The 26,570-nt window shown below is 47.3% G+C and overlaps 1 protein-coding gene across 1 annotated transcript in view; it reads right to left on the bottom strand.

Moving 5' to 3' along the window:
- espn (espin) overlaps positions 1-26,570 on the bottom strand; it is a 182,887-nt gene that overhangs the window by 42,543 nt on the left and 113,774 nt on the right. The window contains exons 8-9 of the mRNA XM_078425730.1: positions 13,265-13,417; positions 9,566-9,764 (exon numbers count right to left, since the gene is read on the bottom strand). Of these exons, the coding sequence (XP_078281856.1) occupies positions 9,566-9,764; positions 13,265-13,417 (352 nt within the window). The remainder of the gene's footprint in view (positions 1-9,565; positions 9,765-13,264; positions 13,418-26,570) is intronic.

Genomic DNA, 26,570 nt, shown 5'->3' with positions numbered 1-26,570 from the left:
GCCACCTCCAACGGGATCCCACTACTGGCCACATCTTCCCAACTCCACCCCTTTCCGCTTTCTGCCGAGACAGTTCCCTCCGCAACTCCCTGGTCAACTCGTCCCTTCCCACCCTAACCAGCCCCTCCCCAGGTACTTTCCACTGCAATCACAGGAGATGCAACACCTGTCCCTATACCTCCCCCCTCGACTCCGTCCAAGGACCCCGACGGTCTTTTCAGGTGAGGCAGAGATTCACTTGCACCTCCTCCAACCTCATCTCCTCTGCTGTTCCAGGTGCGGACGAGATATAGTGGTGGGACCAAGCGCAGGCTCGGCTAAACACTTTAACTCCCCCGCCCATTCCCACACTGACCTTTCTGTCCTGGGCCTCCTCCATTGTCAGAGTGAGGCTCAGCGCAAATTGGAGAAACAGCACCTCATATTTCGCTTGGGTGTAGTTTACACCCCAGCGGTATGAACGTTGTACGTACACTGGACACAGTGGATGGTTCGATTATAATCATGTAAGGTCGTAAGGTCATAAGTGATATGAGCAGAATTAGGCCATTCGGCCCATCAGGTCTGCTCCGCCATTCAATCATGCCTGATCTATCTCTCCTTCCAAACTCCATTCTCCTGCCTTCTCCCCATAAACTCTGACACGCTTACTAATCAAGAATCTATCTATCTCTGCCTTAAAAATATCCATTGACAGCCTCAACAGCCTTCTGTGGCAAAGAATTCCACAGATTCACCACCCGATGACTAAAGAAATTCCTCCTCATCTCCTTCCTAAAGGAACGTCCTTTAATTCTGAGGCTGTGACCTCTAGTCCTAGTCTCTCCCAGTGCATTGTCTTTCCGCTGACACGCAATAAAAGCTTTTTACCGTACCTCAGTACACGTGGCAATAAACTAAACTGAACTGAAGAACAATGAAATGTAATAGCCACAATAAATGCATGGATAAAGTCACCTCTCTCAGAACTGAAAGAAGATTGCAAAGGATGTAAAAAACATAAAAATAAAATATTCTGAGGCTGTGCCCTCTGGTCCTAGACTTTCCCACTAGTGGAAACATCCACTTCACAGCCACTCTATCCAGGCCTTTCACTATTTGGTAAGTTTCAATGAGGTTCCCCCCCTCAACCTTCTAAACTCCAGTGAGTATAGGCCTGGAGCTTTCAAATGCTCATCATATGTTAACAAAATCATTTCTGGGATCATTTGTAAACCTCCTCTGGACCCTCTCTAACGCATTCTGGGAAGGACGCAAAGCATGTGGATATGTATGTAGGAAGGAACTGCAGATGCTGGTTTAAACCGAAGATAGACACAAAATGCTGGAGTAACTTAGCGGGACAGGCAGCATCTATGGAGAGAAGGAATGGATGATGTTTTGGGTCGAGACCCTTCTTCAAACTGATGTCGGGAGAGGGACATACATAGATAAGGAAGTATAAAGTGTAAGGTACATGATAAGGAAATAACGTTTAGTGCAAGGTAAAGCAAGTAATGTTCGATCAACACCATCTCCACACACAATTTAAAGAAATGTGACATTTGAAGAACAAGATTGACTAATTTTCATTTGTAAGTGTGGAAGGGTAATCAATACAATATTGCGATTTTGCTTGAAGCTTTGAAATCCCCTGCAGATCCCGCATCATGCTAAACATTGAGCGTGTGTAAAATGAAACTTCCCCAAAATTACACAGGGGTGTGTTCAAAATATAAATCACTCACGCACAACTTCCGGGCATGATAGGTTCTGCCCGTAGTTTAGCATCAACACAGTTTACTCAAAACAAAGCACTGTAGAAAGCTAGAATAATACTGAGTGATTCACCATTGAATCTCACACCTGCCTGGTGAACTCAAAAATGGAAAAAAGATGACTCAGTGAATGCCCAGTACTGCAAACCATCTGGCCTACCCTCTGCTCAGTTTTAGAAGAGGTACTGTGTGGCTTTGTATTCTCAATGAACAATGAGTAAATGATACTTTATTGTTAGCTGGGTTACCTGGATAATGTGAAATGCTTTGTTTTGCATATAACCGAGGCAGTGCACAAGTGTCACCACGTTAAAAAATTACTGAACAGTGCGATCTACTGCCTGACGCTGCACATGGCAGCAAACAACCCCCCCTCCCACACTGCCCCGCCTGGCCAGTTCACCCTTCGTTCTCAATGCGCCCTCCCCCCCACACACACACACCGGGCCCTCCTTCGTTTATCGGCAGCCCTCCACCAGGTTCCCCTTTGTTCTCAGTGCCCCCCCCCCCCCCACACCGGGTCCCCCTTTAACCATATAACCATATAACAATTACAGCACGGAAACAGGCCCGTTCGGCCCTACCAGTCCATGCCGACCACTTTCTCTGACCTAGTCTCATCTACCTGCTCTCAGACCATAACCCTCCAATCCCCTCCTATCCAATTTACTCTTAAATAATAAAATCGAGCCTGCCTCTACCACTTCCACCGGAAGCGCATTCCATACAGCCACCACCCTCTGAGTAAAGAAGTTACCCTTCATGTAACCCCTAAACTTTGTCCCTTAATTCTGAAGTTATGTCCCCTTGTTGGAATCTTCCCCACTCTCAAAGGGAAAAGCCTACCCACGTCAACTCTGTCCGTCCCTCTTAAAATTTTAAAAACTTCTATCAAGTCCCCCCTCCACCTTCTACGCTCCAAAGAATAAAGACCCAACCTGTTCAAACTCTCTCTGTAGCTTAAGTGCTGAAACCCAGGCAACATTCTAGTAAATCTCCTCTGTACCCTCTCCATTTTGTCGACATCCTTCCTATAATTTGGCGACCAGAACTGCATACCATACTCCAGATTCGGCCTCACCAATGCCCTGTACAATTTTAACATTACATCCCAACTTCTATATTCGATGCTCTGATTTATAAAGGCAAGCATACCAAACGCCTTCTTCACTACCCTATCCACATGAGATTCCACCTTCAGGGAACAATGCACAGTTATTCCCAGATCCTTCTGTTCCACTGCATTCCTCAATTCCCTACCATTTGCCCTGTACGTCCTATTTTGATTTGTCCTACCAAAATGCAGCACCTCACACTTATCAGCATTAAACTCCATCTGCCATCTTTCAGCCCACCCTTCCAAAAGGCCCAAATCTCTCTGTAGACTTTGAAAATCTTTGTTCTCAGTGCCCCCCCCCCCCCCCCACACCAGGTCCCCCTTTGTTCTCGCCCCCCCCCCCCCCACACTGGGCCCCACATTGCTCTCGCTCATCCTCCTTCCTCTCGGTCCCTCCGAGCTCACGGTCACGTGCTTCCCCTCGACGCATCTCAAATTTGCCCTTCAACCCAACTCTTTCATGCAGACCAACATACTCCATCTAACCTTGCCCCATTTGCCTGCGTTTGATCCAAGTCCATCTAAACCATTCCTATCCATGTACCTGTCTTTTAAATGCTGTTTTAGTTCCTGCCTCAACCACCTCCTTGGCAGCTTGTTCCATACACTCACCACCCTATAAGTGAAACAGTTGCCCCTCAAGTTCCTATAAAATCCTTCCCCTCCCAACTTAAACCTATGATTCCTGGTTCTTGATTCCCCTACTCTGGGTAAAAGACTGTGCATCTACCCTCATCTCTTCCCCTCATGATTGCATACGCTTCTACAAGATCATTATTCAGCCTCCTTAAACTAAAACTAAACTGGTAAACTCAGACTGCTGAGTTTACCTGTATCAGGGAAAGGTAATTAATTTCTCTGGGGTGCAGAATGAGGCTGGACAGGGAGAAAAATCTGTTGTTTTAGTTTAGCTTAGTTTAGAGATACAGCAATGTTGAGTCCGCGCCGACCAGCGATCCCCCTACACTATCCTACACACACTAGGGACTATTTTACAATTTTACCGAAGCCAAATAACCTACAAACCTGTACGTCTTTGGAGTGTGGGAGGAAACCGAAGATCTGGGAGAAAACGCACATGGTCACGGGGAGAACGTACTAACTCTGTACAGACAGCACCTGTAGTCGGGGTTGAACCTGGGTCTCCGGCGCTGCAAGCGCTGCAAGGCAGCAACTCTACCGCTGCGCCACCGTGCCGCCCTGATTGGGAACACCGTCTGACCAAGGGACGGTTACATGGAACTGGTGTGGGGCTCGGCCAGAACACCCTTTAAAAGGCTGCAGCCATTTTATGCAAGTTAGGGTGATGTACCAAGTTCGAAATTAGTTAGTAGATTACTGTTTAATTACGTACTCCCTTGTTGTTACTGTTCCGGGCAATACAAAACACTTCTCAATGTTTCATCGTACCATATTTTTACCCAACACTGTCACCCATCGGACATATGCAGTCATTTTAGGACTACCTGTCAGAGGAAGTACCTCTTTTAGCAGTGAGCCTTGACTGTAAAATGGGGTCAAGATATGGGCCCCAGCCCCATCCCACTTGACAACAGCAGCACGCTATTGCCCACCATTACCTCGTGCTTTATGTATAAATGCCCAATACCGGGCCACCCTTTGGTGCCAGCGGTGAGGTGCAAAGGGTAATGTCGGCTGTTGGTCCTCCATCAGAAAACTTCAGTTCTGATGAAGGTGAGGGGGGCAAAGTTTAGAAGATATCCTGTCTTTCTGTTTCCACCCTCAAACGTGCCTGGAACATGGTGCTGATGGTGGTGGTGGTTGAGGCAGATACGATAGTGGAGCAAGTTATTTAGACAGAGGGTGGAGAGTGCCAAGGGACCTGTTGCCAGGGGTGGAGGTTGAGTCAGGAACCATAGTGGAATTTAAGAGACTGTGGGCAGGCACCTGGACATACATGGAACGGAGGGAGGTGGATGATGTGCAGGTAGATAAGTGATGGTCTTGGCATCACGCTTGACACAGGCATTGTGGGCCGAAGGGCCTGCTCTTGTGCTGTACTGCTCTACGTTCTATGAAGCCGTGTGTCGTGATACACGGTGTGATGTTCCTTGTGACCAACAATGTGTGCCTGTCCTCAGGTCTTGTCAACCTTAGGCACCATTGGGCCTGTGCTATGAGGGGGGTTAGGGGCATCACTGAGAGATACAGCACGGAAACTGGCCGTTCGGCCCACCGAGTCCGTGCCAACATCAAACATCCATTTTTATATTAATCCTACCCTATCCAACTTTATTTTTTCTCTGTTGCCATCCCCTGTATTTCCATCCCCACCCCACCATCCGAGATCCCACAGCTCACCTGCACTGCAGTGGCAACCTACAGCAACTAAATACCTTACAAAGCTGCACATTGCAAGGATGTGGGGGGACTGGGGACATCTAGAAGAAACCCACGTGCACTGAGAGAACATGCAGGCAACACCGGACATCGGAACTGAACCTGGGTCTTTGGAGCTGCAAGGCTCCACCAGTCTGTCCCCCTACCACTGTGCTGTGATCATCACTGAGGGTGGGAATGGAAGGACAGGATATCTCAGCATTGTGTATGCGGAAAGACCAGCTGCAAGCCTGGCTGAAGATTGCGGTGGAAGTGAAAGGCAATGGGTGACCGGCAGATTAGCGTGAAAACTCAGGGTGGCACAGCGGCAGAGTTGTTGCCTTACAGGGCCAGAGACCAGGGTTCGATCCTGACTACGGGTGTGGTCTGTACAAGGTTTGTACGTTCTCCCTGTGGCTGTGTTGGTTTTCTCCAGGTGTTCCAGTCTCCTCCCACACTCCAAAGACGTGCAGGGTTGTAGGTTAATTGGCTTCTGTAAATTGCAAATCATCCCTGGTGTGTAGGATAGCGCTCGTGTACGGGTTGATCGCTGGTCGGCGCTGACTCGGTGGGCTCAAAAGTCTGTTTCCGCGCTGCATCTCTAAAGTCTAAAGTCTAAACTCCTGCATTTGTTGTGGATGGGAACGGGATGGGGATGGGGACGGGGTGTGGAATCCGCAGCATTGCGGGTTGGGTGAGGGTCATTGGCTTGTGGGGAGCCACAGATGACAGTGGGTCAGATCAGTCATGGGAGCATGCCCAACAAACATGCTCAGACACCATGAACCCGGTCCCCCTGCCACATTCTCCTCTGGGAAAAACGTATTATCTGAATGGTGTCAAGTTCAGAAATGGGGAAGTACAAAGAGATCTGGGTGTCCTTGTTCATCAGTCACTTAAAATTAGCATGCAGGTACAGCAGGCAGTGAAGAAAGCTAATGGCATGTTGGCCTTGATGACAAGAGGAGTTGAGTATAGGAGCAAAGAGGTCCTTCTACAGTTGTACAGGGCCCTAGTGAGACCACACCTGGAGTACTATGTGCAGTTTTGGTCTCCAAATTTGAGGAAGGATATTCTTGCTATTGAGGGCATGCAGCGTAGGTTCACTAGGTTAATTCCCGGAATGGCGGGACTGTCATATAAGTTGAAAGACTGGAGCGACTAGGCTTGTATACGCTGGAATTTAGAAGGATGAGAGGGGATCTTATCGAAACATATAAGATTATTAAGGGATTGGACACGTTAGAGGCAGGAAACATGTTCCCAATGTTGGGGGAGTCCAGAAACAGGGGCCAAAGTTTAAGAATAAGGGGTAGGCCATTTAGAACAGAGAGGAGGAAAAACATTTCAGTCAGAGAGTTGTAAATCTGTGGAATTCTCTGCCTCAGAAGGCAGTGGAGGCCAAATCTCTGGATGCTTTCAAGAGAGAGCTAGATAGAGCTCTTAAGGATAACGGAGTCAGGGGGTATGGGGAGAAGGCAGGAACGGGGTACTGATTGTGAATGATCAGCCATGATCACATTGAATGGTGGTGCTTGCTCGAAGGGCCGAATGACCTAATCCTGCACCTATTGTCTATTGTCTATTGTCTACAGGTGCTCCTCAGTTTACGATGGGGTTACGCTCTGGGAAACCCATCGCAAACCGAAAATATCGTAAGTCGAAATGCATACACCTGATCGCGTTGCCGGAAGCGAGCAGCGGCTCGCCACGGTCGCTGCCGTGTCCACCAGTCGAAATATCACAAGTCGAAGCATCGTAAGCCGTGGAGCACTGGTACTATCAACTGCACAGTGCTTACAAATCCCGCACTATATAATCCAATATCTTGAGACGTGCCTTTGTTTGTTATCACTGTAATTACATTAATGAAATGAGCAACCTGCAACGCAAAGGCTGTATTTGGTTTAATATTAACTCATCTGAGCCAATTGAAACCCGAATCCTGAACAGGGAGTTGCAATACAATTTCTCTAAAATGTGAACATCAGATATGATTTGTTGTTTTATTTATTCATTCATTGGGAGATGGGCATCGATAACAAGGTCAACAATTTAGAGTCATAGAGTCAAACAGGCCCTCTAGCCCAAGTTGCCAACACTGACCCAAGGTGCCCCATCTACACTAATCCCAATTTCCCGCATTTAGTCATATCCCTCTAAACCTTTCCTATCCATGTACCTGTCCAACCATCTTTTAAATGTTGTTCTCGTTCCTGCCTCAACTACCTCCTCTGGCAGCTTGTTCCACATACTCACCACCCTGGGTGTGAAAAGGTTGCCCCTCAGGTTCCTATCAAATCTTTCACCCCTCACCTTAAACCTATGTCCTCTGGTTCTTGATCCCCCTACTCTGCGTAAAAGACTCTGCGTTCACCCGATCTATTCCCCTCATGTTTTTATGCACCTCCATAAGATCACCCCCTCATCCTCCTGCGCTCCAAGGAATAAAGACCTAGCCTGCCCAACCTCTGCTCATAGCTCAGGCCCTCAAGTCCTGGCAACATCCTTGTACATCTCCAACAATCCAATCCCCTTGGAATTCAGTGGCAATGCATTCACCAAGGATCTGCAGTCAACATTGACCAGAAATTCAGCTTGTTTAGAAACTCAAGATAATATGCTACCTTGGAAGTTTCTTCTTCCAAAATGTTCTTGGAAAATATTTTTCTTTAAGGAAATATTGTTTTCCTGCTTTGTGATGTTTCATCATTGTAGCAAAACAACAGAACATGGTTACTTCAGAAATAACAAATCATGAATTATGGTTATGCCGGTTTTACAAAGCCAGTCTCTGTTTCATTGCCTTGATGACTGAAGGCTAGCATACCTTATTCCTTTTTACCACTCTCTCTCTTTGTGTTGCCACTCTCACGGAGTTATGGAGTTAGACCCCCAAGATTCCTCGGTACTGAATGTTGTTGAGGGTCTTACCATTAACTGTATATTTTCCCATTATATTTACTTCCAAAAGTGCAATAGCTCACACTTGCTTGGATTAAACTCCATCTGCCACTTCTCCGACCCATTTCTGTAGCTGATCTATCTTTATCCTGCTGTATATTTTGACATTCTTCCTCAGAGTCCACAATCCCAGCAATCTTCGTGTCTTTGCAAACTTCCTCATCTACATTTCATCTACATTTCATCTACAAACTTCATCTACATTTACGTCCAGGTCATTTATATATATCGTAAACAGCAGAAATCCCCGTGGAACTCCACTGGTCACAGACCTGAATATTGTCTTTCCATCAAAACCCTCTGTCTTCTCTCAATAAGGCAGTAATGAATCCATACGACCAAGTCACTGTTAATCGCACGATCTTCTAGATAAGCCTACCATGGGGAACTTTTCCAAATGCCGTACTAAAATTCACATCTACAGCATCGACTACCCTGCCCTCATCGATCACCTTTGTCACCTCCCCAAAAATCCCAATCAAGTTAGTAAGGCATGACGTGCCATGTACAAAGCCATGTTGACTGCCCCAAGTTAACCCATTCTCTTCCAAATGAGAGAAAATCCTATCCCGAAGAACACTCTCCAATAGCTTGGAGACTCAAAATTTCCTGGATTCTCTCAACTTCCTTTCTAAAATGTAGGAAGAACGTGAGCTGCTACCCAGTCCTCCGTGACCTCGCCTGTGGCTAGAGAAGACACAAAGATCTTCGTCAAGGCCCCTGCAATCTCCTCTCTGGACTCTCAATAACCTGGCATAGATCCCATCAGGGCCCAGGGATTTATCCGCCTTCAAGAGCCCCAATACCTAGTCATTCTTAATCTCAAGCTGTCCGAGCATATGTGTACACCCCACTGATCTCACTGTCTTCCATGTCCTTCTCCTTGGTGAATACAGATCCAAAGTACTCATTTACTGCCTCGCCTACATCCCCTGACTGCAAGCACAGGGAATGTGTTTAGCTTGGCGATACAGCATGGAAAGTAGCCCTTCAGCCCACCAAGTCCATGTCGGCCATCGATCAGCTGTTTGCACTAGTTCCATGTTATGCCACTTTTGCATTCATTCTCTGTACACCTGTGGCAATTTGCAGAGGCCAATTAACCTTCAACCTCACACATCCTTGGGATGTGGGAGGAAGCTGGAGCACCCGGAGGAAACCCATGCGGTCACTCGGAGAATGTGCAAACTCCACACAGACGGCATGCAAGGTCAGGATCAAACCCAGGTCTCTGGTGTCGTGGGGCAGCAGCTCTACCCGCTGCACTACTTTGACGCCTGTGCTCATCGTCTTTGCATCTGCCCTGTCAGGCAATTACATTATGTGGAATTCTTCATTTCTTTCACAAAATCTGTCCAATTGGACTGAGACATGAGCAAATACTCACTCCCTGAAGATGAAGAAGGTATTCGCTGGTTGCTGCTGGACACAGGGTTCTCTGTTGGCAACGGGGGCGGTGGTGGAGGGAGAGGGTTTGACACAGTTTCTGGGAGTGGTGGAGGGGGTGGGGGAGCAGGTATCTCACTGATGGGTTGGTTTTCAGGAATGCTTCCATTTCTCAGTCCCGTCTCTGGTACAAGAGAGCCCTGTGGAAAATAATTAGTGAACAGTGTGATCAAAAACACTGATTATGTAGTCAGAGAGTCATTGAGTCATACAGAAACAGCATGGAAATAGGCCCTTCAGCCCAACTCGGACATGCTGACCAAAATGCTCTCTCTCAGCTGGTCCCATTTGTCCAGATTTGGCCTGTATCCGTCTAAATCCATGAAAACAAAGAAACATAGAAAATAGGTGCAGGAGGAGGCCATTCGGCCCTTCGAGCCAGCACCGCCATTCATTGTGATCATGGCTGATCGTCCCCAATCAATAACCCGTGCCTGCCTTCTCCCCATATCCCTTGATTCCACTAGCCCCTAGAACTCTATCTAACTCTCTCTTAAATCCATCCAGTGATTTGGCCTCCACTGCCCTCTGTGGCAGAGAATTCCATTAATTCACAACTCTCTGGGTGAAAAAGTTTTTTTCTCACCGCAGTTTTAAATGGCCTCCCCTTTATTCTAAGACTGTGGCCCCTGGTTCTGGACTCGCCCAACATTGGGAACATTTTTCCTGCATCTAGCTTGTCCAGTCCTTTTATAATTTTATATGTTTCTATAAGATCCCCTCTCATCCTTCTAAACTCCAGTGAATACAAGCCTAGTCTTTTCAATCTTTCCTCATATGACAGTCCCGCCATCCCAGGGATCAATCTCGTGAACCTACGCTGCACTGCCTCAATTACAAGGATGTCCTTCCTCAAATTAGACCAAAACTGTACACAATACTCCAGATGTGGTCTCACCAGGGCCCTATACAACTGCAGAAGAACCTCTTTACTCCTATACTGAAATCCTCTTGTTATGAAGGCCAACATGCCATTAGCTTTCTTCACTGCCTGCTGTACCTGCACGCCAACTTTCAGTGACTGGCGTACAAGGACACCCAGGTCTCGCTGCACCTCCCCCTTACCTAACCTAACTCCATTGAGATAATAATCTGATTATTATCCATCCAATACATGTACTTGTCCAAATGTCTCTTATGATAGTACCTTCCTCAACTACATCCTCTGGCAGCTTATTCCATATACCTCTCTATGAAAAAGTTATCCCTCCGGTTCCGATTAAATCTTTCCCCTATCACCTTAAAGCTATGTTCCCTGGTTCTTGTTTCCCTATCGAGGATAAAGAGACTGTGCATTCACCCTATCAATTCCCCCAATGATTTTAAATACTTCTATAAGATTGTCCCTTAGCCTCCTGTGCTCCAGGGAATAAAGTCCTAGTCTACCCAATCTCTCCCGGTAGCTCAGGCCGTTGAGTCCTAGCAACATCCTCGTAAATATTCCCTGCACTCTTTAGTAAGATGACCAAAGCTGAACACAATACTCTGAAAGTGGCCACGCCAACATCTTGTCCAACAGGAACAGATGTCTCAACTTCTCTACTCAGTACCCTGAATGTACCAAAAGCCTTATCTACCACCCTGTCTACCTGCGATGCCACTCTCGGGGAACTAAGTACCTGCCCTCCTCGGTCCCTCTACTCCTGTACTCCTAGGATTACGCTACGTTATGGAATTCAATGTTGGAATTCAGTGTTCCTGCAAAGTTTACTGTCTTGGATTATTCCAAAGTGATAGAAATGAGTATTTTATTTTGGCAGGCCAGATACTGTTCCATGCGCAACCCTTTCTTGACAAGCAGATACACGTTAAGCAACAATCTGCAGATGCTGGAAATCTAAAAAGGAAAATACTTTAATGCTCTGCAAGGTCAGGCCTGCGGAACAGGTAGAGAGTAAACGTTGTAAGTTTAAGACCAGTCTTCGAAGTGAATGAGTGAAAAAATTAAGTTGGTTTCATGTTGCAAAGAAGCAGTAACAATATTTGCCCTTTAAGTCATTGCTGCAGTTGTACTGAAGTTATCGCACTGGACAAACAGCCTTATCCTGCAGGAAATTTAATGGCCAACCCACAACATAGGAAGTTAAAGATTTGATTATAAAGCAATCTAAAATAAATAATTACAGTCTTGCAGGCTAGGGGCGGCACGTTGGCGCAGCGGTAGAGTTGCTGCCTTACAGTGCCAGAGTAAGGCTGGGGTTAATCCTGACTACAGACGTGTCTGTACAGAGTTGATACATTCTCCCTGTAACCGCCTGGGTTTCCTCCGAATGCTCCGGTTTCCTCCCACACTCCAAAGATGTACAAGTTTGTAGGTTAATTGGCTTCAGTAAAATTGTAAATCATTCCAGTTACTGTGTGGGGTGATCGCTGGTTAATGAGGATTCGGTGGGCTGAAGGGCCTGTTTCCGTGCTGTATCTCTGAAGTCTAAAGTCAGTCCTATTCACAGCATCAGGTACTAGTGAGAATGATTGTAGTTGTCATAAGAAAATAACTGCAGATGCTGGTACAAATCGAAGGTACTTATTCACAAAATGCTGGAGTAACTCAGCAGGTCAGGCAGCATCTCAGGGGAGAAGGGATGGGTGACGTTTCGGGTCGAGACCCTTCTTCAGACTGAGCCTTCTTGTCAGATCGTTGTACAAAACCAAATGACCCAGGGAAGGACAGTGTGTGCCTGTGTGGGACTACAGTCCCGCTCCCATGTTGTGTTCCAAGCAACTGCAGATGCTGGTTTACACCGGAAATAGACACAAAATGCTGGAGTAATTCAGCGGGTCAGGCAGCATCTCTGGCGGAAATGACCTCAAACATCTAGTTACCCTCTCCCGCAACTCTCAGTCTGAAGAAGGGTCTCGACCCGAAACATCATCTATTCCTTTTCACCAGAGATGCTGCCTGTCCCGCTGATCCACTCCAGCATTTTGTGTCTGTCCCCATTCTCATGTTGTCGGCTGTTGCAACTATTGCATTACTCCTGCCCATTTCTCCTGCATCCAACACATCAACTTCAAGAACTGACTATTCACTTGCTGCCCAGTATATCCCACCTCTTGACAGGTGCCGTTGTAACAAGATAATCAATGTTATTCACCTCACCTGTCAGTGGTCATAATGTTTTGGCTCATCGGTGTATGTTTGGTTCAGGCATATAACTGATAGGTGTAATATTTTGGACATCTTTCCTAAGAACTGGGTTGCTCTGCTACGTTGTTGGACCAAGCCAATATTACTTTACTTTACTTTAGTGATACAGTGGTGAAGCAGGCCCTATGGCCCACTGAGTCCATGCCGACCAGTGCACCCCATACACTAACACTATCCTCCGCACCAGGGACAATTTTACAGAAGCCAATTAACCTACAAACCTGCACGTCTTTGGAGTGTGGGAGGAAACCGGAGCTTCCGGAGAAAACCCACGCGGTCACAGGGAGAACATACAAACTCCGTACGGACAGCACCCATAGTCAGGATCGAACCCGGGTCTCTGGCGCTGTAAGGCAGCAACTCTACTGCTGCGCCACCGTGCCTTCTAAAGAGTTGTAAATAATATTGTTCAGTTGAGAGTTCAAGTGGATTGCCTGAGTCTGCAGCAACGTAAAAGACACGTAGAGGCATTACAATGATGGACAAACTCACCTCGTTATTGGGTGCCATCTGACTGCTTTGGTCTGCGCTGTCTCCGAGGGACTTATAATAATCGGCCGTGCTCGGTTCTTTGTTGAAACCTCTTGACTTTCGGTTTGATTCCACCCTCCTCAATCGGTCTGGATTTATTTCATTGGGGTTCAACTACATGTTGAGGTAAAGAGGACAGAGGCAAGGAATGAGAGAAGAATCAACTACTGGCCATAGAGTCATACAGGACGGAACATACCCTTCAGCCCAACCTGCCCATGCCGACCAAAATGCCCCATCTACATTAAACCCACCTGCCTGTGTTTGGCCCATATTCCCCGAAACCATTCCTATCCATGTACCTGTCCAAATGGCATCTAAATGTTGTTAGGTCCACAAAAATAACTATAATCTGTGTAGAGTCAGAGTACATTGAAAAATGTGTCATTTGGATTTGTTGCATAATATAAGGTACATTTTCATATTTATCAAGACCATGGTACATTTTCGAAGCCAATATTACTTTCATGATTTGGGTTTTCAAAGTAGGTCATGCTACATTGATTGTCTTATAACTCTGGAGATGGGAGGCTGCTTTGAAGAAACTGAAAACTCCAAAGAGCACCTGAATGATCCCATTGTGGGACTAGGGTTATAATCAGGTTCCCTTCCCTGAAGATCCCATAGATTCAAGAGCATGGAGACTTCTCAACCGGACACCTGAAATGGTTGGTTGAGAGCTGCAAGTTCCTGGCGTTAATATTACCAACAAACTGTTGTGGACCAACCACACTGGGGCAACAGCAACAAGGCACACTGGTAGCTCTACTTCCTCATCAGACTCAGGAAAGTCAATGCTTCTCCAATGACTTTCACAAGCTTCTAGATATGCACCATAGGAAGCATCCAGTTGGGTGGCATCGCGACTTGGTTTGGGAACAGCTCTGCCCAAGACCACAAGACACTGCAGAGAGTTGTGGATGCAGCCCAGTCTATCGCACAGACCCGACTCCCCACCATTGACTCCATATGTAATCCATGCTGCCTTGGAAACGCAGCCAACATAATCAAAGACTTGTCCCACTTGAATGGGCATTCCTTCTTCTCCCCACTCCCGACGGGCAGAAAACACAGAAAAATGAAAGCGCGCACCACCATACTCAGAAACAGCTTCTTCCCCTATGTTATCAGGCTTCTGAACAGTCCTTCCATAAGCCAGGGTACTGTCCGATTCACCTCTACCCCATTGTGGACATTGGACTTTGTCTGTGGAACTGGTGTACCACAATGTTGTGAACTATATTCTGCACTATGTATCTTCCCCCTTGCTCTACCTATTGTACTTGAGTTTGACTTGATTGTATTGATGTATAGTATTATCTGGTCTGATTGGATAGCATGCAAAACAAAGCTTTTCACTGTAGTTTGGTACATGTAACCATAATACACTTAAATGTAAACCTAAACCTAAAGATCCCCTCAACCTGAAGGAAGTCAGATGCCAGTTGGATTACTGAACTCAATTTCCTAAATGACTACAATAACATTTAAAATCATAACCACAATACCGTCGAGCTCTTTAGAAGGAACAACTCACAAACATTGAAAATTCCCAGTCGCAGGGCAAATGGAGCAAGATGACTCCTTCACCAGAATCAGCACAAGCAGAGGTGATATGTCTAATGAGGCATGGCTTTCAGATTGCATGTGGTGTTGCTCATGATTTAGTTCAGTTCATTTAGTTTATTGTCACGTGTACTGAGGCACGGTGAAAAGCTTTTGTTGCGTGCTATATCCAGTCAGCTTCAAGCCAACACATCAAGGTGTCTGTTGGGATCACCGTTTTCAGTTTGCACTGGAATTTCCATAAGCATTTATTCCAGAGGGTGAGTTGTGGGTTATCCCCTCCCCTTTGAGATGCCGTTAGGATTATGGTGGCAAGAACAAAAGGAGCTTGCTCTGCCAAGACGATTACTTGCCCACTCTCGTTCCACCCGTTCACTTTCCTCGTACTCTTTTGTTTGACCCTGCATTCCTCAAATGAAAGCTGGATTATAGAGAAGAAAATAATTTGCACACATGCAAAGGACCATTTCCATTGTTTCAAGTTAGCTTCTGTAGGCATGTAGAAAGTGTGCATCACTAATCCTTACTGGTTGCCTCATAGCCTGATGATGGCAAGTCTAACTCACAGGAATGCAAGGGACTACAGAGAGTGGTGGGGCAGGTGGTAGAGCCACTACCTCACAGCGCTAGAGACCCAGGTCCTGCAAACTCACAACCCTCCTCACCATCGAAAGCAGCTACAAGAGGCACTGCCTCAACAAGGCAGCGACTATCATCAAGAATCGCCGCCATTGGGGCGGCACGGTGGCGCTGCCTAGAGCTGCTGCCTTACAGCTCCAGAGACCCAGGTTTGATCCTGACTACAGGTGCTATCTGTGCGGAGTATGTACGTTCTCCCTGTGACCTGCGTGGGTTTTCTCCGGAAGCTCCGGTTTCCCCACACATTCCAAAGACGTACAGGTTTGTAGATAGTGTTAGTGTACAGGGCGATTGCAGGTCGGTGCGGACTCAGTGGGCCGAAGGGTTGTTTTTATGCTGTATCTCTTGAGAATCCCCACCATCCTGGCCATGCCCTCTTCTCAATGCTAACATCGGGCAGGAGGTGCAGAGGCCTGGTCCCACCACAAGTTCAGGAACAGCTACTTTCCCATAACTATCAGGTTCTTGAACCAACCCACACAGGCCTAATCCCACCTAGACAACAGAACACCCTGCTGTACCTCTTGCACTACCATGACTTTTCCAATTGTGTTTTGCACTAATGCCTTGTTTATTTGCACCATCTCCTTTCTTTTAGAAACGTTTTGCACAATTTATGCATAATTTGATGATCCCCACTTCTGGAGAAAGCTTCTGAATCCCTTCAACCTCTTCTGTTATCTCTTCATGGATGAACTAGGAAGTGGGTAGTGCAGGTGGTAGAGCCACTACCTCACAGCGCTCGAGACCCAGGTTCAATCCTGGCCTCGGGTGCTGTCTGTGCCTACTGCATGGTTGCCTTGCAAACTTGGTTTCCTCCAGGTGCTCTGGCTTCCTTGCACATCCCAAAGACGTGTGGTTGGTAGGTGAATTGGCCGCTGTGAATTGATCTTTGTGTACAGATGAGTGGTGGAATTTAGGGGAGTCAATGACAATGCGGAGAGAATAGAAAATGGAGTCATGCAGCATGGAAACAGGCTCTTCAGCCCAACATGCCCACACTAACCAACGTGTCCCATCTACACTAGTCCCACCTGCCTGTGTTTGGCCCATATCCCTCTATCTATGTACCTGACTAAATGGTTCTTGAACGTTGAGATAGTACCTGCCTCCAGTATCTCCTCTGGCCGCTCGTTCCCCTCACCCACCACCCTTTGTGTGAAAACGTTACCCCTCAAGTTCCTATGAAATCTTTCCCCCCCTCACCTTAACCCTATGTCCTCTGGTTCTCCATTCCCCAACTCTGGGCAAGAGACTGGGAAAAACCATGTTGACTATTCCTAAATCAGCCCTTGTCCATCTAAATGCATGTACACCCTTTCCCTCAGAGTACTCTCAGAATATTCTCCAGTAAATTTGGCATTTTATGGTATTTTATCTAGATTTACCTTAGACTTTGTTAGACTGTAGACAGTCTTCGGCACAACGAGTGTGGCCCGACCAGCGATCACCCTGTACTCCAGCACTATCCTGCACACTTGGGACAATTTACAGAAGCCAATTAATCTACAAACCAAAGATAGACACAAAAAGCTGGAGTAACTCAGTGGTCAAACAGCATCTCTGGAGAGAAGGAATATTCCTTTTCTCTAGAGATGCTGCATGAGCCGCTGAGTTACTCCAGCCTTTTGTGTCTAGCTTCGGTTTAAACCAGCACCTGCAGTTCCTTCCTACACAACCTACAAACCTACACATCTTTGGGATGCGGGATGAAACCTGAGCACCCTGAGAAAACCCACGCGGTCACAGGGAGTATGTACAAACTCTGACAGACAGTATCCATGGTCAGGATCGAACCCGGGGCCCTGGCGCTGTAAGGCAGCAACTCTACCTCTGTGCCGGAAAAACACCGTGTCGGAAAAACACTGTGTCGGAAAAACACTGCAAAGTCAGAGAGAAATGTGGGCAGGATTTCCGAACATTTGCCTCTTAGTGGAAAAAAACCCCAACATTCCCCTGTGGCCCCACAGAGGCAATGCCTGGAAATTGATGGCAAGAAAAAATGCCAAGAGAAAGGCTACCTTGACAAATACTGTAAATACATGGTATGAACCTGACCTAAAGCAGTGTTGCAGCTTTACAAAACGTTAAGCTTTAAGCACACTTAGTGTCGCCCTCTCCAGGGCTGAAATAGTCCGTGCAATGAACAAATCAGAAAACTGGGATTGCTGAGTCTGATGAAGGCTCTCGACCAGAAACGTCACCCATTCCTCTTCTCCAGAGATGCTGCCTGACCCGCTGAGTTACTCCAGCATTTTATGTCATGAGGTCATAAGTGATCAGTGCAGAATTAGTCCATTCGGCCCATCAAGTCTAATCTGTCATTCAATAATGGCTGATCTATCTCTCCCTCTTAACCCCATTCTCCCGCCTTCTCCCCATAACCCCTGACACCCGTACGAATCATGAATCTATCTATCTCTGCAGTACAAAATATCCATTCAATAGACACTAGACAGTAGGTGCAGGAGTAGGCCATTCGGCCCTTCGAGCCAGCACCACCATTCAATATGATCATGGCTGATCATTCTCAATCAGTACCCCGTTCCTGCCTTCTCCCCATACCCCCTGACTCCGCTATCCTTAAGAGCTCTATCTAGCTCTCTCTTGACCTCCACGGCATTCGGTGGCAAAGAATTACACAGATTCACCACCCTCTGACTAAATAAATTCCTCCTTCTCATCTCCTTCTTAGAGGAAGGTCTTTTAATTCTGAGGCTATGACCTCTAGTTCTGGACTCTCCCACGAGTAGAAACATCTGCAGTTCCTTCCCACTCAACTGGAATTGCCAGTTCAACTTTGGAATTTTGGACTGGGAAGAAGCAAGTAACAGGTTTTCCTGCTTGGTCCACCATTCAATGGGATCATTTACTTCAGCATCACTTTCCTGCGTCAATCCTGCATCCCTATTCCAAACCTTGAAATCCAAAAATCTATCTATCTTTTCTTGAATATATTCCATGGCCACCCCTCATGTGTTGATTCAAATGGCTAACATGTTATTCCGGGAATACAAAACCAAGAACTGCTGATAAAAAAAAGGATACAAAGTGCTGAAGTAACTCAGCAGGTCGGACAGCATCCCTGGAGAACACGCATGGGTGATGTTTCGGGTTGTGATTCTTCTTCATACTGAGCCTTATCTTGAGCTTCTAGACATCTCCAGTCAGGAGAATTGTCATTCCTATATCTACCCTGTCAAGCAGTGTAGGAATTTTCCAATTTCAATGACATCTCCTCTCATTATTCTAAACTCCAGACTGTGAGAGGAATATAATGGGCAGATGTGCAGCCTCATGCCCAGAGTAGGTGAATGGAGGACCAGAGGACCACAGGTCTCTGATGATACCAAGATCTGAGCCATTAATTACAACATGAACCCAGCACAAAACAGGAGAAACAGCCATGAAAATGAATATTCTTGCCCAGAGTAGGGGAATCAAGAACCAGAGGGCATAGGTTTAAGGTGAGGGAGGGAAAGATTTAGTAGGAACCTGAGGGGTAGCTTTTTCACACAAATGGTACTGGGTGCATGGAACGAGCTGCCAGAGGGGATAGTTAAGGCAAGGACTATCTCAATGTTTAAGAAAAAGTTAGACAGGTACATGGCTAGGACAGGTTTTGAGGGATATGGACCAAACGCGGGCAGGTGAGACTAGTGCAGCTGGTGCATACAGTCATAGTGTGATACAGTGTGGAAACAAGCCCTTCGGCCCAACATGCCCACACCGGCCAACAATGTCTGAATAAGAGTCTCAGCCCGAAACGTCACCCAGTCCTTCTCTCCAGAGATGCTGCCTGTCCCGCTGAGTTACTCCAGCATTTTGTGTCGACCTTCAATGTCCCAGCTATACTCGTCCCACTTGCCTGCACTTGGTCCATATCCCTCCAAACCTGTCCTATCCATGTACCTGTCTAACTGTTTCTTAAATGATGGGATAGTCCCAGCCTCAACTACCTCCTCTGGCAGCTTGTTCCATACACCCACCACCCTTTGTGTGAATCCATGTAAGCCGGTATGGGCAAGTTGGGCCGTAGGGCCTGTTTCCACACTGTATCATTCTATGGAGCCAAGTAAAAATATATCTCACTACCATATTACGTTCAAACACAAGGACTGGAACAATATTGTTCCTTAAAATTAATTTCTTGTCTTGCTTTAAAAACTGACAACCAACTGGTCAAAAACCCATTATGGAGAAACAAAGAATTTGATATCAAAGATAGACACAAAGTGCTGGGGTAACTCAGCGGGTCAGGCAGCACCTCGAGAGAAAAAGGATAGGTGACGTCTTGGGTCATAACCAATCTTCACTGAAGATTGTACAGCCTAAAACTTCAGGAGGAATCATGTAGAACCATGTCTTTTGGGTGGGAACCCTTCTTCAGTCTGCAGAAGGGTCGCGACCCAAAACATCCCCTATCCTTTACCTCCAGAGATTGAAACATAGAACATAGAAACATAGAAAAATAGGTGCAGGAGCAGGCCGTTCAGCCCTTCGAGCCAGCTGATCATCTAAAAGCAGTACCCCGTTCCTGCTTTTTTCCCATATCCCTTGATTCCTTTAGTCCTAAGACCTAAATCTAACTCTCTTTTGGATACATCCAGTGAATTGGCCTCCACTGCCTTCTGTGGCAGACAATTCCACAGATTCACAACTCTCTGGGTGAAAAAGGTTTCCCTCATGTCAATCCTAAATGGCCTACACTTTATTCTTAAACTGTGACCCCTGATTCTGGATTCCCCCAACATGGGAACATTTTTCTTGCATCTAGTCTGTCCAATCCCTTAAGAATTTTACATGTTTCTATAAGATCCCCTCTTATCCTTCTAAATTCCAGTGAATAGAGGCCCAGTTGACCCATTCTTTCATCATATGTCAGTCCCGACATCCCGGGAATTAACCTGGTGAACCTACGCTGCACTCCCTCAAAGCAATAGTGTTGTTACTCAAATTAGGAGACCAAAACTGCACACAATACTCCAGGTGTGGTCTCACCAGGGCCCTGTACAACTGCAGTAGGACCTCCTTACTCCTAAACTCAAATCCTCTCGCAATGAAGGCCAACATGCCATTAGCTTTCTTCACTGCCTGCTGTACCTGCATGCTTACTTCCAGTGACTGATGTACAAGCACACACAGGTCTTGTGCACCTCCCCTTTTCCTAATCTGACACCATTCAGATAATAATCTGCCTTCCTGTTCTTGCCACCAAAGTGGATAACCTCACTTTATCCACATTATACTGCATCTGCCATGCATCTGCCCACTCACCCAACCTATCCAAGTCACCCTGCAGCCTCATAGCATCCTCATCGCAGCTCACACTGCCACCCAGCTTTGTGTCATACGCAAACTTGCAGATATCACATTTAAATCCCTCGTCTAAATCGTTAATATGCCACCTGCCCCGCTGAGTTACTCCAGCACTCTGTGTCCATCTTTGGTCAAGCAGCCTGCAGCCCACACTGCTGAGTGGCTAACGTTTCTAGCATGGCTTGTGGTTCAGTGACGGCCTGCACCCACGACCATCACATGCACTGGCATCGCCTGCAGGAATTGCAAGGAGGGCCGAATGGCCTGTTTTCACGATGTGTCTCAAAACTAAGATGAGCTAATTACCACTGATGCTCACAGGCTATAAACAAACGACTACATGTTTCATACACAGATATCGAATGTCCTCTATACGGAGAGTGCAGGTGACAGGGATATTTGAGCAAGAGTTTAGATTGTGCCAGGAGCTGTGACTGAAGATTGAGGTGAAACATGTGGGACCATGTACAGCCGGGAGAGCAGCCCAGATGAAAGATCCCAGCTTCATCCGGACATCCCCACCAGTCTTTAGTTAACTTGCTTCATGCCACATGATATCTGATATCGGGGAGCACTGGACACAGCAAAGGTTCAGGGGCTAGAAATCTTGCAGATGTCGTGCTGATCACCAGTGCCCCTGGACGAGCTGTTGCCGTACACTTACAGCATTGGCATCCACTGATAACGTGGACAATTGCCCAGCTATATCCGGTTCAGAGACCACTTCAAATCTAATCGGGTTAATTACCTCCCATTCCATCTACTCTCAGTCATCAAGCCAGTGAGGTCATGGACAAGGCTATCAAGTGGCGCCTCTCTCCATAGCCAGCTCAGTGATGACCAGTTCACGTTTCACCAGCACTACCCGTCTCCAGACCTCAGCATGGCCTTGGTCCAAGATCACAGTGCTTGGCAGCACACAGTGTAGAATGGCACGCTGGCGCAGCGGGTAGTGCCGCTGTCTCACAGCTCCAGAGACCCAGTTTAATCCTGGCCTCGGGTGCTGTCTGTGTGAGGTTCGCATGTTCTCCCTGCGACTGCCGGTTTCTTCCAGCTTTCCTCCCTTGCCACCAGGACGTGGGGATACATGGCTTACTTGGCCTCTGCATATTGTCCCCAGTGTGCAGGGAGTGGATGGGAAAGTGGGATGCACAATTAGCGTGAATGGGTGATCGAGGGTCAGCCTGCACTTGATGGGCCGAAGGGCATGTTTCCATTGCTGTAACTTTCAATACAGATAAAATTCGTAATACTAGAATTCTTCACATGGAGTTGTGGAGGCCAGGTTAATCAGGAGTATTTACAGAGGAAGTAGATAAGAATATTGAGGGCTATGGGGAAGTGGCACAGAGGGGAGATATGGCCTAGGCAGATAGATCAGGCAGGATCATATTGGAGCTGGCTTGAGGGGCCGAGTGGCCTTCTCCTGCTCCTAGTTACCTATATTCTAAATTTGTCGCTGCTTTTGGTGGAATGCATAACTCCAGAGCAGAGATCCAGGGTTACAGAGCCATGACAAGGAGCAAAGTGGTAAACGTGGGCAGGTGGGACTAGTGTAGCAGGGGCATGTTGGCCAGTGTGGGCAAGTTGGGCTGAAGGGCCTGTTTCCACACTGTATCACTCTGTGACTCTATGACACAATGCCTGGACAAACCTCACACAAAAAAGGTGTTTGTGTTTGTTGGAGTCGATCATCCTTGCCCAGGATATCACCGCAGATGTTTCTGAGACCAGCGCTTCCAAAGCCCAACAATCTTCAGCTGCAACAATGCCATAAATGACTTTCCCTTATCATCCCTTATCATCCAAATAGATTAGTTTAGAGATACAGCGTGGAAACAGGCCCTTCGACCAGCGATCCCCGCATATTAACACTATCCTACACCCACTACGGACAATCTTTACATTTACCAAGCCAATTAACCTACAAACCTGTACATCTTTGGAGTGTGGGAGGAAACCGAAGATCTCGGAGAAAACCCACGCAGGTCACGGGGAGAACGTACAAACTCCGTACAGACAGCACCCGTGGTCGGGATTGAACCCGGGTCTCTAGCACTGCGTTCGCTGTAAGGCAGCAACTCTACCGCTGCGCCACCGTGCCGCTTGACAGTAGACAGTCAGAATCCTATTCCCAGGATGGAAACATGGAATACTAGAGGGCACAGCTTTAAAGTGAGAGGGGCAATGTTTAAAGGAGATGTGAGGGGCTGTGTTTTTAACTCACAATGTGGTGAGTGTCTGTTGGTCTTGGCATCATGCAAGTGATGGGCTTGACATCGGGTTTGCTTTGGTCATTTTGGGCCGAAGGACTTGTTCTTGAGCTGTACTGTTCTAAGTTTTCCACCCAGAGAGTTGTGAATCTGTGGAATTCTCTGCCACAGAGGGCAGTGGAGGCCAATTCACTGGATGAATTTAAAAGAGAGTTAGATAGGGCTCTAGGGGCTAGTGGAATCAAGGGATATGGGGAGAAGGCAGGCACGGGTTACTGATTGTGGATGATCAGCCATGATCACAATGAATGGCGGTGCTGGCACGAAGGGCCGAATGGCCTCCTCCTGCACCTATTTTCTATGTTTCTATGTAAGTTCTATGTCAGGTTAGAGTGAGAACAGTTTCTAATGATTATACAATGTTCAGTTCTATTGACATCACCTCAGCCAGTGAATGAGGCTATGACAGCAAGCACCAGGGCTTGGACAGCATTCAGGCATGGATCTTGTAGAGCTGTACAGGATCACAAGGGGAAGAGATAGGGTAGATACACAGAGTGTAGGGAGAGGATGCAACATGAAGGTTGCAGCATTGAGGTACACCTTAGATTTAGGTGCATCTTCATGCTGCAACTCCCACATTGCTGCTGAACAACGTTCCAGCCTAATAATGCTGAAGTGGCAGCAGAACTGCAGTGTGCACGGGGCCTGTCACAAGCAGGATGGTGAATGACGTGCTTGCACTCTGCGTTTCTGAGTTCCGTGGCAGCGGGCAATGCCAGTGTTTGGAAGCCAGGCTCGTCCGTGGACGGGGCAGGAGGTGCCTGACTGGCCATTTGTGTGATGGGTCACTCCTTCCACCGCCTCTGCAGAGCCTCCGTGTGCTCCCGGTGCGTGGAGTCAGGGTTCTCCCATTCTCCCAGGCAGGGTGCTGGCTGGGCTGGGACCGCTCTACCAGGGAGCTCTTGATCCCTGAAGCTTGTGGTAGCTGAGGGGAGAATGAACTAGTCTTTGTGTAGCACCTATCAGTCATCTCAAAACAATATGCAGCTAGTGAAGTAGATGTGGAGTGTAAATGCTGGCGTTACGGAGAGGGTAAGGTGACCAATTGTCCACAGTAAGACTCCTAAAACAGGCGGTCAATCAGTTTTAGTGATGTCTCCGATGCTCCTTCTACACTCTGAGCAGCTGTGGGCCAGAGATTCCCGCACATTAACACTATCCTACACACACTAGGGATAATTTACAATTATACCAAGCCAAGTAACCTACAAACCTGCACGTCTTTGGAGTGTGGGGGGAAAGCGAAGATCTCGGAGAAAACACACGCAGTCAGGGGGAGAACGTACAAACTCCGTACAGACAGCACCCGTGGTCAGGATCAAACCCGGGTCTCCGGCGCTGCAAGTGCTGTAAGGCAACAGCTCTACCACTGCGTTACCCTGCCACCCTCATTGTCCAACCATCCACCTATACTGAGGCTAGTTACAGGAGCCATTTCATCTTGCAGCATGTCTTTGGGTGAAGTGGGAGGCAATGACGCACCCAAGAGCAATCTACAGGGAAAGCGTGCAAACTCCACACGGCCAGCACCGGAGGTCAGGACTGAACCAGGGTCACCGGGGTCAGAAGGCAGCAGCACTATCCGCTGCACCGTGCCACCGATTGGCCTTTTAGAGGGAAATCAAAAAACAGTTTTTCACAAAGGCTGAGCGAGCTGTGGTATGTTACATCTGTGGGGCTTTCAAGGCTGAGACAGACTTGTCAAACACATGAGGGATTGAATGATTGCAAGATACAGCTTGGAAACAGTGCCTTCAGTCCACCGATCACACCAAGCATTCACACAAGCATTCACCAAGCATTCTACGTTATCCCACTTTCTCATCCACTCCCAACACACGAGGGGTAATTTTACCCAGGCCATTAACCTACAAACCCGAACATCTTTGGGATGTTGGGGTAAACCGGAGCACCCGGAGGAAACCCACGCGGTCACAGTGTGAAAGTGCAAACTCCACACACACAACACCCGCGGTCAGGATCGGTCTGGGGTTTCTGTCGCTGTGAGGTGGCAGGTCTACCTGCTTCAAAGGCCAATAAAATGGAACCTATGCTGGGGAAATATCGAGGAGCCACTGATGCTGCCTCCTGTGCTGATGCGACCTAGGGGTTAGAGTTCAATCAAACTCCTGACAAAACAAAGGATGTGATTTTTGTTGTAATCATGGATACTATTAACACTTGTGGTGAAATTCTAAACTATCTCTCAAATGCATTCCTTTGACTATTGGAAGATGACCACTGAGGTCATGGAGAATCTTCGCTTGTGATCGGCAGTTCCTCTTTGTGCCACTGGGCTTCGGGATTCCTAGCCTGCATTAGACTGCCGTGCCACAGCAGGTAGATCCGAGGCCTCACAGCGCTCGGGACCCAGATTCGATCCTGACCGCGGGTGTTGTCTGTGTGGAATTTGCACATTTCCCCTGTGACTGCGTGAGTTTCCTCTGGGTGCTCTGGTTTCTTCCCACGACCTGCAGGTTTGTAGGTTAATTGTTCTCTGTAAATTGCCCCGAGTGTGTAGGGAGTGGATGAGAAAGTAGGATGCCATAGAACTAGTGTGAGCGGGTGATCGCTGGTCGGCGTGGACTCTGTGGGCAAAGGGCCAGTTTCCACGCTGTATCTCAACTAAAGTACTTTGTTTAGTTTACTTTAGTTTACTTTAGAGATGCAGCACAGAAACGGGCCCTTTGGCCCATCGAGTACGTGCTGAACTGCAACCACCTCATACACTGGCAACTATCCTACACACCTGGGACAATTTACAATTTTTACCAAGGCCAATTAACCTGCAAACCTGTACGTCTTTGGAGTGTGGGAGGAAACCGGAGCATCCGTAAAAAATGTACAAACTCCGTACAGGCAGCACCTTGGTCAGGATCGAACCCGGGTCTCTGGCGCCGCAAGGCAGCAACTCTACCGCTGTGCCACCGTGCTGCCACTAATAATTAGACATTCATTCATTGAGCCGTTGTGCCCAAATCAGTTCAAATCATGCAACGTTAAACACCCTGAACAACGTCGGAAGCCAAATTTGGCATTTAGAACCCACAAACAGAAACATGACGTTGAGATGATTTTGTTCACCAAGGATTTGTTGATATTAACTGGACTGCTTCACATTAGACACAAGAGTGGTGGGGCAGGACAAAGCCAGGCAAGCGATAGGTGGATATTTAGGGGAGGGTTCAATCAGTCTGAAGAAGGGTCCAGACCTGTAACGTCACCCATCCATGTTCTCCAGAGATGCTGCCTGACCTGCTCAGTTACTCCAGCACTTTGTGTCTTTTTTTGTAAACCATCAACTGCAGTTCTTTGTGCCTCTTCTTGTATTCCCCATCTTAGTTTAGTTTAGAGAAACAGGCCCTTCGGCCCACCGAGTCGGCACCGGCCAGCGACCCCCCCGCACATTAACACTATCCAACACACACCAGGGACAATTTACATTTATACCAAGCCAATTAACCTAC

The sequence above is a fragment of the Rhinoraja longicauda genome, chromosome 30 (assembly GCF_053455715.1).
Source record: "Rhinoraja longicauda isolate Sanriku21f chromosome 30, sRhiLon1.1, whole genome shotgun sequence".
NCBI classification, from domain to species: domain Eukaryota; kingdom Metazoa; phylum Chordata; class Chondrichthyes; order Rajiformes; family Arhynchobatidae; genus Rhinoraja; species Rhinoraja longicauda.
This window is presented reverse-complemented; position numbering and strand designations above follow the sequence as displayed.